The sequence below is a fragment of the Manduca sexta genome, chromosome 2 (assembly GCF_014839805.1).
Source record: "Manduca sexta isolate Smith_Timp_Sample1 chromosome 2, JHU_Msex_v1.0, whole genome shotgun sequence".
NCBI classification, from domain to species: domain Eukaryota; kingdom Metazoa; phylum Arthropoda; class Insecta; order Lepidoptera; family Sphingidae; genus Manduca; species Manduca sexta.
The window spans coordinates 735,868-749,393 of NC_051116.1; the positions used below are offsets into that span (position 1 = coordinate 735,868).

The 13,526-nt window shown below is 35.8% G+C and overlaps 1 protein-coding gene across 6 annotated transcripts in view; it reads left to right on the forward strand.

Moving 5' to 3' along the window:
• LOC115453285 (protein enabled) overlaps positions 1 to 13,526 on the forward strand; it is a 100,967-nt gene that overhangs the window by 69,810 nt on the left and 17,631 nt on the right. For 2 of the 6 annotated variants that reach the window (XM_037437963.1, XM_037437964.1), the window contains exon 2: positions 2,955 to 3,588. The exons of 1 other annotated variant lie outside the window; for it this stretch is intronic. In XM_037437963.1, the coding sequence (XP_037293860.1) occupies positions 3,092 to 3,588 (497 nt within the window). In that variant the 5' untranslated portion in view covers positions 2,955 to 3,091. Of the gene's footprint in view, positions 1 to 2,704; positions 3,589 to 13,526 lie in introns of those variants that run through there. 3 more of the 6 variants (XM_037437971.1, XM_037437958.1, XM_037437966.1) reach the window with 3 other exon arrangements.

Below are 13,526 nucleotides of genomic sequence, written 5' to 3' on the forward strand. Positions count from 1 at the left end.
TGTTAAATATTTAGGGAATTTCTTTTGATGTTTCCTGCGGCTGAGCATTGTACATATGTTTGAGGACATTTAAGGACTATTTTGGCGCATCCGCTGCTTACCATCATACTTTTAAGACGTAATTGTGTGTATCCATAGTTATATTAGGCGAAATAGTCGCTGACGACAAAGTCATTTTAGCCCATAGGCTGCATACATTTAAGACTCAACATAATTCCGGTTTCTATCATCGATATGTATGTATGTACTACGTACTAGATTTGCCGTTTCGAACATTCACTGTGTTCTACTGAATTGAACTGCAATCCATTCAAACTGACTTTAGTATGGTGTCAATGTTGTCAGACAATGAAATAATAAATAAAGCGCTCTAACACTGCCTGCTTTTAAAATGTTGATTAGACAACGATTGCTGTTTTAGCGCTGCAGCGACCTTTAGTTCTAACTTCAGATTTTGAACTAATAGTTTATATAACGTTCGTGTCTATCTATAGAATATAAGTCAATGGTTACTATTTAAAAAAATAGTGAACACAATAATTAAATAACTTTTCAAATAAATGCACACTTATTACTTGAATAGAGGGAACATTAAACAAATTTAATGAATGTTAATTCTTTAAAGGAATCCAAGTAAACCATATCCTTTTAACACTAATTATACTCTACCCAGAAATGTTTATAAAAATAATTAACACAAATTGCTCAATAGTAAAATATTAATTACAAAATGACTATCTTTTGAACGAGTAATTACTTAAAAAGATGTTGCGTTCGTTACGTATCAATTAAATGTAGTTCTTTGAATGCGGTAATTACATTTGTCAGTATGCGCTAATTATTATGACAAGTTAAATTATGTGATTAATGTAAGTTAACGGTACATGTTACTTACAGAACTGGCATATAAGTCACTGGATAGATAATGATCAAAAAGTTATTTGAAAACGTAATTATAAATAAGCATACAAGGGGCGTAGATCTTTTGAAGCGTTCTAGATCTTTACTGATTTCAATGAAAGGGCTGTGTTGTGGCCTGTGGTATCTAGACGTATATAAAGCTAAAGTAAGCAATCGACATTCTATTGGATCCCAATCCACATACCATCAGGTGCAGTGGAGTCACTGCCCCTTATTCATTGACGTTTTTTATCTAAGGACGGAGTAAAGCTGTGATAACAAGACTTGTTATCACAGCTTTACTCCGTCCTTAGATAAAAAACGTCTATGAATAAGGAGGACTAAGTATAGAGAAAATATTAGCGACATACTCTGAAGGGTTTGTGATAATAGGTTTGGTTTCTGATCGCTGTCCAAAGGATTTAATCTGGAAAGTTTTATAAGAAAAACTAAGTCTAAGTACATGTTATAGTCACAACATTCACTTATTTTACTCACTAAATACATACAAATTATGCTAGGATAAATTATATTAAGCGTAAAAGGATAACAAAGTAATAGTTTCCTCAAATCTATATATATAAAAATGAATCCATATTTCCCTTGGTCACGCCATCACGCGTGAACGGCTAGACCGTTTTCACTAATTTTTTTTTGTGTTTGTTATTGTCAGGAGAAGGATTTTATGAAAGAAAAAATTAAGGAAGTTGAGCGGAACGTTAGAAAATTTAAGAAAAGTTAATTTCAGCGATTGACAGAATGCGCGCTGCAAATTCATAGTTAAGACGGGACAACGTCTGTCGGGTCAGCTAGTTTATTATAGCTTTTTCACTATACCTATTAAGTTTTAAATCCCTTTAAAATACGTATTTAATAAAATATTCTTAGAACCATTAGTTTACAGCCAACCTGACCTAATTTAAAACCAATCATAAATTCCCATTTCCGCCGCGTAATTAATATAAAAATAATTAACATTTCACCGCATTAATTATAAACAGCGCGTCGGAGGAAATATTTTTAATGAGACTAGAATTTTTTATAAACTTATATCGGAAAATGATATAAATGGAATTCAATAGAGCTATATATGAATAAGACTATATGTTTCAAGAAGTATGGATAAAGACTGCACGTATAAAAAAAAAACACTTACCCCCTTATTCATAGACATTATTTATCTAAGGATAGAGCATTGCTGTGATAACAAGTCTGTTTCTCAGCTTTATTTGTTTGACAGCTTGCTATTTGTTCAACTTTTTTTATCTGACAGCCAACTAGTTCAAGTTGTATCTTAATATCAGCCAATCACAACGGCCCTATGTCTACGCACTGCAAAGGCTGTCATGCCGTCAGCACTGAGAAACACGATTTGTTATCACAGCAATACTCCGTCCTTACATAAAAAACGTCTATAAATAAGGGAGTATATGTTTCAAGAAGTATGGATAAAGGCTGCACGTATAAAAAAGATCACTTAGACTTTTTTTTAACCTACGTTTGTTAGCCTGGCAGGGCCTGCTCATAGAAACACACCAGACTTTCGAATGAGCGCTTTAGACACTCGAAACCCTAACTTAGGGCCTGTTCTCAAGTTTTAAGTAAATATTATTTATCATTTATCTTATAAAACAGCTAATGTTAATAGTACTTATTTTATTATTAGGATTTGAAACTGGGACCTCAGAATAGTAGTCTTACCGCGCATTAAATACAACTACGCCATCGAGGCAGTCTATATGTATAAAATATAAAGTGATATGTATAAGCTAAAAATGTAATAATAAACTAAGTATATCGATTTGACAAATTTATATTAATTATCCAGTAAAGTATTACCATTGCCCAATATACCACATCGTCTAATATAGATCATAAAACAACCAAGGTATAATTTACGAAATCTCACATAAATCAGAAAGTATGGTCGCACGCGACAAAGATGCGCGTACGCAGCCCACATTGATAACTCAGTTTAGCCTTCAGTCGGTAAGCGCCCGCGAGAGCGAGCGCACGTCCCCGCGCGCCAATCCGTAATCGTTTTTTGATTCTAGAAAAAAGTGAATCTAAACAATATGTTTCGGAAGTGATTTAAGGTAAATGCAGTGTTAATTTCTACGTACGAAGTTGTAACAGTGCAAAGAGCCTAACAGTGATACAGCAACGAATCTGTGATAAAAACATTCCAAAAATGAGACGTTCAAAACTAAACATCGATCCTGACCTGGGGGACTTGGAGGAGATGCTGGCCAACGTGCAAACGCAGCTGGAACAGGAGATAGACATGGAGAAGGAGGCGAGGATGCCCTCGATAACCAACGTGCAAGAATCGCCACGGATGGTCAAACGGACTTCATCGTTCAATAGAATAGATGGGTATCGGGGCAAGCCGCCGAAACCTGACTATATATCAAGCAATTCTTTACATCTGGAGGAGGATAGGAATGAATACAGTCAGCCTAATATTAACGGGCATTTGAGAGGTTCGCAGTCCAGTCTGAAGTCAGACGAGAGTCTCCAAGGCTCCTTCCAGTCGTTCAGGTCGGAGCCGGTGCAGAGGCTGTCGGTGATGAGTCTGCCTGATAAGCGAGGGTCGACAGCATCGCTGAATGGGAGGGCGAGGACCGCTACCCTTCCAAGGGGTTATGGATCTACTCGGGAGAAGAATTGGGAGGATTATTGGGCGCAGTGAGTATTTGATACGTCATGTGTTTTTTTTTACAGGTTTAGATAGATTATTTTTTGAAATATTGCGTTAATATTACGATATTTATTGAATTATTAGATTTTTCTTGTTGCTCGTATAAAAAGGTGTTCCGGGATAAAATGGAGGCCAGTAGTATAGTGAAATATTTTTCAAAATTGGTTTAGTAGAGATTAGCGCGTTGAAACAAGCACTCTTCAGTTATATAATATTAGTATAGGTTTCCTGATTTTTTTATATTTATGCTACGTGTGGTATTTTGAATTTATTCTTAATATATTAGGCAGGTAAAATACTATACTAATTTACTAATGTTACCTATATTTTAACAAATTTAAACACGGCGCTATCCTATATTGCGTGAAGAATATTCAGAATCTTCCGAAGGTCTCACAGATTAGATAAAGGTTACATTGACATGTCATTGGCAATAAGATGAGATATATATTGCTTCTTTATCAGATACTAGGAGCAGAACGTAAGAATCGTTCATCATTTGAGATCGTGATACGTTTATTGATGAATATCATATGCGATTGAGATGGGGCTATGGGTATATAGATTGTTACTAGTGACCTTTGGCTATGTGACGCTACTGCACATGATGGTAAGTGGAGTGAAGTCCAATAGAGTGTTAACTGATGAGAGATGATTTCCACTCAGCAGTCGACACAATTATGCCGGCCTGTTGGAACCGGGTTTACACAGGCTGATCCTGGAATGTGACACACTGTCGTTTTAACACCTTGTGTACGGCGGTCGATAAGTTTTGCCACTAAGCAAAAGGGTGAGCTCTTCGAGCATTGTTTATAAGTTTGAGGGACATTTGAATGAGTATAATACTTGGATTATGAGTTTCTACAACTAATAATTTCCAGTGTGACACAGATACTGTTCAGTTATTTAAACTTTAAAAAAATAGTTGTTAAGCTTTCGCAATATAATATTTAATAATAATATCAACGCTGTATTATATACTGTCCCACTGCTGGACACGGGCCTTTCATACTTAGAGGGATTAGGCCTTAGACCACACTGGCCTAGTACGGATTGGTAGACTTCACACACCCTCAAAATTCCTATAGAGAATTTCTCAGATATGCAGGTGTCCTCACGATGTTTTCCTTCACCGTTAAAGCAAGAGATAATTCACTAAGAATACACACATCATATTAGAAAAAAATAGGTTAATCACATCAAAATATACAGAGAAAAATATTCTTTCTTTTCACTAACGATTTCCGCTCGATATAAGTTGAAGCTTGTTGAACAGAACATCAAAGAGGAAACTTGTTGATAAAACTTTTTCTGCCATTAGGTATTGATATGTGGCGTCTGAAGAGTTTTGATGTGTTGGAATGGTTCCGGTTATTAATGAGTTATAGGAAATAGTTGAATCATGGTACTCGGATTCTTTATCAGTGTGTGTTGGGAAGTGAAAAGGATTTGTGTTTTTTTTGGTATTTCCTTATCATATACATTTCTTAACAAAAAATCGAAGATGATTGTGACAATATACTACATAGTTTTTATGATCTATTTAAAACTTTATTGTACACCATAAATATGTAAAAACAAATATGTATACAAATAATTAAAACATCGGTGGCACAAATGGCGGTCTTATCGCTTGAGGCGATGTCTACCAGAGATTGAGATGGATGGAGATGATGAAAATAGTGTAAAGGGCAGTACACGACTCCTGCTTCAAAGGCCTTTGCAGAATAAAAGCTCCAGTATAATTTCCCGAGATAAAAAAATAATAATATAATCTGTTGCTAAAAAATGCCTATAGCTGTTTCTGCGAACGTATTCCAAAAACATATGAACAATTTCAAAAGGTATTATAATATTCAATATCAATATAGTAGTGTTGTACGATAAAATCAAATTACTACAACCATAGTACCTGACTGGAGGTTTTACTTCTCAGTTAATCGCCATTGTTTTAAATTGTATTGAAAGTGTTACTTAAGTCTACCCATTATGCTGATCCCCAATAAAATACAAGGCATTGCAACAAAGCAAAGGATTATGTTAAGCCATAAGGCCAGGTGCATAACAATGTCGGCGAGTCAATTTTACGAATAACTGTTATTTAGTTTACGATCTCATACTTTCACTCCATCAGTAACAATCGACTCGACCCAATTGTCCGACTACCGACAGCCATAAAATCCAATAGACAATAAACTCATAATGTTAAAGAGGATTTATTGTTGTATTTTTAATTATCATTGCATTTTTGCACGTGTTCATTTAACGGCCAGGTCGAATTTGTACGCATTTTTAAATTTCGAATTATTTATTCGTTCTATTTTATCGTTGATCATGTTCTATTTTTAAAATTAATTATATATTTATTCGTTCAATATTTTATTATTTTAGTTTTGATTTAAATAACTGTAAGTATATGTAATTATTCGTTGGGTAATTTTCCTGCTATTATTTATAAATGTTTACGTATTTGCTCATGTTAATCCCTTATAACACGCAATACGAAACATTTTATAGCTAATTTAAACCAATAAATGATGATTTCCGCCTGGGTTACAAACAATTTATAACCGACTATATTGACGCTTGATTCGAGTTTATAATCGATTTTCACAGTTTTATTTGAAGATTGGTTATGCTATAATATCAGTAATATTGCACGCTGAGCGTATTGAACATAAAGTCTAAATTTAAGATTATTATCTATACTAAAAATACTCATTGCATATTTATTGCTTATTTTCCTTCATGTAAAAACCCAAGTAATATTAGCAAGATGATTTTACATTGTAGTCCTATTTATGATTGACTAGGTATCGTTCACGGGTCCGCATTCTTGTTAGGCCTTTTCACAAGTCCCAATGAGTACTTTTCCAGGATAAAAAACCGCCTATATGTTGGTCCAGTGCATGGTATATCTGTGTACCAAAATTCATCTAAATCCATTTAGCAGTTTTGACGTTTACTTCCCACAAACGTATTCACACACTTTCGCACTTATGAGTATAAACCAAAATTATCGGAGCGAGTTTCTTGCGGCAAGTTTTTTGAGACGACTTCAACTGTCGCCATCAACGCGGGCAATGACAACCTTGCTATTGTGTTCAAATCGCAAGTATTAGACGAGTGATTGTTCTCTCTAATTGAGACATATGATAGATTTGCAAATATATATATATAAAAGAAAGTGGTGTTAGTTAAACTATTTATAACTCAAGAACGGATGAACCGATTTCGCTGAAAATTGGTGGAGAGGTAGCTTAGAACCAGGAGACGGACATAGGATACTTTTTATTCCGTTCCCACGGGAACGGGACGTGACATAAAACGTGGTATAACAAAACGAAATTTGGTATGGAGATAGTATAACACCCTGGGAAGGTTATAAGCTACTATCCCGGGGAAATATGTAGCGGGACTTTTATCCCGGAAAACTCCTCTACGCGGGCGAAGCCGCGAGCAAAAGCTAGTATTTTATAAACAATTTGTATATCTTACCGTCCAACCCAACCTAACACGTGAGTTTAATCGAAGCGCATTCCAAACAGTGTTGCAAGAGGATGCGAGGTAATTGCTAGCATCCTTCCTTCCGAGAAAACCGCAAGATTGGATAATAGCGGAACGCGGTGGTGTTGAAGTACTTTCTTCTACATAATTATCTAGATTACTAGATGGAGCTGTCGTCTGCATTGGCGTGGTTTATAATTTTTAGAATGCTTAAAAACTCCCTAAACACTCACGCCTTTGATTCCGATAGATATATGCTCAATTAGTATGACAATTTTTTGCTATGATTACGTCCCATGATGTGATAGCAAGCCTATCGCCATATCGGGCATAAATTCCAGACTGAGCAGAAAAACCTAAATATCACTTTGCCCGACCTGGGGTTGGAACCTGGGACCGAACCGTGCCCCGTATGCTGTTCAACTAAGTCACCAAGGCAGTCGTCGAGTTGCTCGTCTCATTCAGAAGCATAAGACAGTGGCCCAGATATAATATACAGTAACTGTATAGAAATGCAGTTAGCGCAAAATCAAAAAAAATTACAATGTTGTCTTGCAGTTGCAAACTGAATGCATATTTAATGCTCAGTTCGCAAGCTAGAAGTTTGTATGTCTAAAGTACCACGTGCTGTCGGGGTGTCAGGAAATTCATGGGATATTTTGTGCTACCCTATTACCATCTGCGTTGACGCAACATACTATCATGGGACGAATGATTCGATATGGATAAATAAAATTTAAAATAGATTACCTTCAAATTTTGTAGCTCCTTTCTGATCAGGAAGATTTTATATAAGACCTATAGAAAGAACCTTTAAAGCCCTAGCAATATGTATCAGAATCTTTAATATTTTTGAAATTGAATACAAATTATCGTCGGAACTAACATTACTTCTCAAAATCAAAATCTAATCATAAAATGCGTAATCCTACTAATCACTCTAGCCACGATGTAAGCAGAGACTAGCAAAAACGAGTCTAAAACAACGCAAGAACAAGACCCAAAGCAAGACGTTTCCATAAACAAAGAATGGTTGGCACATGTACAGCGTAAACAATGGGCCCGGACGTAAAAAAACTATGCGGTTAATCACCATGACGATTTGAGAAAGTGTTGTCTTGGAATTTCGTGGCGGTTTGTAGTTTTGTCGAGCTGTTAAATCAGTAATTGTTTTACAGAACAATATGGAATTATTAAATACATATTTAAAAAGTACGGCCATGCTCTAAAAATTATATAAATACTTTTAATTTACGTATTGTCTAGTAAAGCTTGAATTATTAATTACTTAAAATTATAAATCTATGGTAATGGTTTAAAATTGTTAAATTATTTTTAATTTATTCGTCTCGTAAAGGTTCATATATGGCACCACATATTAAGGTCATGGGTCCTATTTGGACAACGGGAGCGACTCCGTCTTTTTGCGATTAAAGGCGTTCTAATCGAAGGACAGCTTTAGGAATCGTATAGATAAAAAGGATTTTTTTTGACTATTTCTCCTAATCAGCTATCAAAACTGTCCTTCCATTAGATTGCCTGTAATTGCAAAAGGACGGATTCGCCTTCGTAGACGAAATAGGGCCCCCTGACTGTATTTTTTTGTATATATTTGGCTCGCCAAGGGACCCCTCTGCACCTGGTTGTAAGGTAGGGTCCAGATAGTTTCCTGACGAGAAATGATTACCCCTAGTCGACACAATTAAGCCTATATGGAACTATAACACAGAGTGACCCTGGAACGCTACACTTACGTGTGCTACTAGGGGATTGGTTTGGCTGATACAAATATCCTGTCCCGGGAAATTGTTGTATTTGATGCCAGACGCATTCTCCATCAATCAACCTTCAAGAGATGCAGAGGTAAAGACTATACCGCCCTCACACCCCACTACAACTCCTGTAAGCTAGGATCAGCAGTGGCACGTATTTTATAATACCCAGTGGTGAACGCCGAGTCTTAGGGAACACTTATCTGTTTTCAGTCTTTATCCCACAACGAAATTAAATACAGAAATAGGGAGGAATTGGAAATAATAATTGACAAGAGGTTAGACGGCGCTTTACTATAAACAACAAAATTCCTGCTTCAAACCGGGATATATCCTATCCACACACACATCACGCATTTATCTCCGAAGCAGTATGAAGCGGCGCAACCAGGACACTCACTTTTCGCCAAATGTGTTCCGTCCCATGATGTGATAGGGACGCAAGTCTATCGCCATATCGCGCACATATTCCAGACTCCAGGCTGATACTGAGCATTAAAACTCAAATATCATATAACCCAGGATTTGAACCCAGGACCTCAGGGCGCTGCCATACCGCGCAGTCTCCCTATCCTATTCTAGTACCCCAAAAACTCAAGGACCAAAGAATACCATTCGCTAATTACCACTTGAAACGAATCTTTGCCTTTCGATTTCATAACTAGTAACTCGTTACCAGATTTAATCTTGTTGCAACATTGCCTTTTGAAACGGCAAACTTGTACATGCAAAAATTGAAATACTGGTCAATTTGCATCATTGATATGTGGTTTATGATTACTTCACACCTGTTGGGGGTGAGCAGAAGTGCAATTATTGTAGACAGTACACAGAGCTTATCATGATCTCATATGAGAGAATTAGGGCATAGGTTTAAAGAAGATAATCTCGTCTTAATGTAATTTAGTGCTAAAGTATTGTTAATAATGTTTGTATTCTGTATTATGCCTTTTGTTAAATAATAAAAAAAATCTTGCTTAATATTATGAATGCCAAAATTTGTGAAAATGTTTGCAAGAAGTAAACGCAGAAATCGCTGAACGGATTTTGATACAATTTGATGTATTACAAACCTTTAGGAATGATTATTGGAGAAAATTGTTTATTAGAACTTCATAATCCTAGAGTATGAAACAAAACTGTCATTACTAAGATCGGCTTATTTGACTTAGTTGTTTCTTAGAACTTGATAATCCTATAGAGTATGACACAAAACTATTATTCTTAAGATCGGCTTACGCTAGCCTATTCGGATTCAACCATTTTTAGACAGGCCACAAAGACGTCTTGTTGTGGTGCCCGACAACGTAAATCAATTAACCCACTTAAGTGGCTATAAAAGTAATTAAAAGTAAAAAGTAATAACAAGGATTCACATTTTTTTATGATATTATTATAATTTTTCAGCTTAATTGAATTTGGATTGTTTGTTTGATTGGTTTTTTGAAATTGCATGCCAAAAGCACGCATTTTAAGCATAGCTGCATTAGACAAAGTGTAGACAGTGACGAAACACTGCCCATTGATTCGTACTGAACTGGGTTACGTAAGGAAGCGTGGGTGAGCCAAGGTGCCATATTTTCAGTGGGCGGAGATAATATACTTAAGGGTTTGGGCCGGATTTGAGCCTTGGTTAAGGATGAAAAATGTATTTGATGGGTTTTATATGGCATGGCAAAGATATCCCACTAGACCTTATGATAAGTCTAGCGGCCCAGATATACTATCGATTGATGGGAGATCATCGCCAGTTGATGCAATTATGCCGGCCTGTTTGACTGCTCGGACACAGACAAAATGTAGACTTTAAATGTCAGATAATGACGAAACAGTGTCCATTGATATGTAATGAACTGGGTTATGTAATGTAGCGTGGGTGAGCCAACTTGCCATGTTTTCAGTGGGCGAAGATAATGTACTTTGGGCCGGATTTAAGCCTTATCGAGATAGATTTTAATTAGATGGTAGGTCTGATGGGCGTCTTGATGTTTTGTCTCTTTCCTAAGCGGTGGTGTGCAATTTGCGAGTAAGATTGCCTGTATATTTGGAAAATGGATACGTTACTCTTCTCTTGACTTTGATCGTTTTTTAATTTATCTAAAAAAGCCAATTTTAAAAATTAATCGTACCCATAAAACAAAATTAAATAAATCACCCAAAAAAAAAAAACACTTTTCGACTTCTTGTTAACGTCAGCATAGCAAGAGGCATTTCGTCTTCTTTTACATCGTAATTTGTTTCGCTGTTTGATTCGTTACATTTTCTACCTTTATGTTTGTTTCATATTTGTTTCTTTTTTCTATAATTCACCACCCGTCGCGACTCAGAGGTCCACGTAACATGAAGGCTTTATTACATATGTTAATTTCCTCAACCCCACGCAAACAATTAGTTATTTCAATGCCAATCTTGTTTCCTTGCCGTTTTCCTTCGTGTACTAATTTCCGATTCGAGCACCGGCAAAAGAATTAAAACAGCCTTGATTATATAACATTTCATATATAACACTATCTTTTGCTCGCGGCTTCGCCCGCGTGAAGGAGTTTTCATTTTTCCGACTTACTTGATATGTATCGTTATATTCTGACCAAATTACACAAAATCATTATTAATTGTATGTATTATTCTGATGTATATATAACCAATATTACTGTAAAGTTTCATCCCAATCCGTTCAGTAGTTTTTTCGTGAAAGAGGAACAAACATACATACATTCAGGATTGCCTTCACTATTTTGTTAAAACTAGTGTTAACCTCATCCATATCCAGCATGTTAGGTTCCAAGTAATAGAAGAACTATTGGCTTATTGGCTTTTGGAAATTCGGATGATACTTTACAGAAAAACCTAATAATACCTGATCCGAAGATTGAACCCGTAACCTCAGCACGACACGTCGTAACAACGCCTCTAAGTTATTTGTCAAAAATAATTATTAATTCTATGATCTGGCTCATATTGTATATTGCATATAATTCATACCAGAGCTAAAGGCACGTCCCCTCACATCATGGGACGGAAGTTGAGAAGGTAACTAGTTGCGCCTCTGTCTACCCTTTCACAAATATATAAAGCTGTCAATTTGTTTAAATGCGCTAATCTCAGGAGCTATAAGCCTTTTTTTTCACTAATAGGAAGCTACATTACTCCTTAGTACTATAGGCTAATTTTTTCAGTTTTTTTTTTTTTTTATCGTGAACGGAGCTGCAGGCAAAAACTAGTATGACACCGTTACAAGAGTTTCCCCTCGGTTTTCCTCCAAAGCGGGCGCCCTTGCGATCTGGCAATGTCACTAGACAGACGGGCGTACGGACGACCTTTCAACCTCCTTCGGGCCTGGGAGCTTGCGCTAGTTACGTGCAGCGGGTTTGCCTGCAAAATCGTTAATAGGTACCAGTTGCGAAAGGTGAAAATTTCCAAAAGGGAACCCGATAGAAAATATAAATACTAATATGTATTAAATAAAGATAAATGTAAAGGTCTGTATAATGTCTTTATAAACGCATTTAATAATGCTGAAAATCAGCGCTTCAGTTCATACTGTAGCATTAAGCTGAGCTGGATCCATTTTGGTTTTGGATTCTCTCTTTTGATTATATTTTTTTTGATTTCTCTTGTATTAATGTAGTTTTCATTTCGTTCTTATTTCATTATTTGTAATGTTTTTTTTTTTTGTATTATGTTACTAAAACCAAATGTAATATTTCTTTCCTTCTTCTAATATATTGTGAATCTAAAGGGTTCCTGGTAAACGTTTTCTGTTTCTTTTGATTTCCGCCGTGTGGCGTTGTTTTGCTGTGTGTCAAAATATATTGAACAGTTCGTTTAGCTCACGAATTAATAAATAGATTAAAAAAAATTTACAAAATTTTATGAGATGATTATCCCTCGGCAGTTGACACAATTATGCCGGTTGGAACCGGATATGCACAAGCTTATCCTGGAACGCATCTCACGTGGGCCACTATGGCGAGTTTAACACCTTGTGTATGGTGGTCGCTATCCGGGCGGATATAAAATATATCCTACCACAAGTAAATTTTTCCGATTAGTGAAAGAAAATTCAAAATGGATTTAGTAGTTCCTGAGATTATCGTGTTCAGACAAACTCTTCAGCATTATATTAGTACCTATATAGATACGAGATATAGTTTCATATCAAGTTTAGAAGTAATTAGTGTACAGATTTGTGTGCGAACAAACAGAAACATTTTCGATTTATTACTTTAGTTTTACTACGTGTATTCGATCGTAAGTTGTATAAGTTATTAGCTTTATTTATGTGTCATACAGCCATTTTGACATTGCGTTACTGAAGCAAACCACATTTGAAAATAAGACTTTACAAGAAGTTTATACAGAATATACAAAATTTTAGAAAAGTCAATTGTGTATCATTACGTTTTGAACTTGTGGACATTCGTCTCGGCAGTCCGTTCCACAACCAACTAGGCTATCGCGTATGTGCTTATGACTTTGAACAAAAATTTAATTCACTTTCAATAACTATTACATAGAAAATTCAAAATATACTATACCGTGTTGTGTAATTATGAATGCAAACATGAATAAATCTAGTCTGTTTTACGCACACTACATCATTTTTATAAATGTTTCATCATCGTTTTTATAAATCTACACAAGAG